Here is a 542-nt window from a genome sequence, read left to right on the forward strand (position 1 = left end):
GCCAGGCCGCCCCGGGCCTCGCCGCATGGCGCCGCGCCAGAGCCGCTCGCTCGGCCGCCGCCGCGCCTCACGTCGGGCCGCGCGGCCTCATCGCCGCCGCTGCCCGCGTCCCTCGAGCGCCCCCAGCCCGCCCAGGCCGCGCCGGGCCGTCGCGCAGCGGCAGCAGCAGCAGCAGCAGCAGGAGGCGGGCGGGCGGCCGCGGGCCTGCTGTCACCGGGCGCGAGGCGGCCTGCGCAGGCGCACTTGCGGACCCGAGAGGGACGCCCAGGCAGGACCGCCGGAGCCCGGTGGGCATGTGTGCGCCTGCGCGCGCTGGGAAGCGGAGCGGCCGTCACTGGGGGGGGGGCACGGGACGGCCGGCCGGCGAGGGCGCTCTACTGCGCAGGCGCCGCGGCGTGGCGCACGAGGCCTGGGGTGTCTCCCCGCGGTCCCGGGAAGAAAAAGAACGGCACCCCGCGCGCATGCGCAGTGCCTCCGTTGGCCACTGCCTCGGCAGGTTTGCGGGGCACCCTTCCCGGGCGGCCGCTTCCCGCTCGCCTCAG

The 542-nt window shown here is 79.9% G+C and overlaps 1 protein-coding gene across 1 annotated transcript in view; it reads right to left on the reverse strand.

Annotated features, from left to right (window-relative positions):
• Window positions 1-295, reverse strand: part of ADCY9 (adenylate cyclase 9) — a 22,526-nt gene extending 22,231 nt beyond the window's left edge. The window contains exon 1 of the mRNA XM_044433636.1: window positions 72-295. Within this exon, the coding sequence (XP_044289571.1) occupies window positions 72-295 (224 nt within the window). The remainder of the gene's footprint in view (window positions 1-71) is intronic.
• Between the last annotated feature and the right edge of the window lie 247 nt (window positions 296-542).

The sequence above is a fragment of the Varanus komodoensis genome, unplaced genomic scaffold, assembly GCF_004798865.1.
Source record: "Varanus komodoensis strain SLA01 unplaced genomic scaffold, ASM479886v1 scaffold26, whole genome shotgun sequence".
Lineage (NCBI taxonomy): Eukaryota > Metazoa > Chordata > Lepidosauria > Squamata > Varanidae > Varanus > Varanus komodoensis.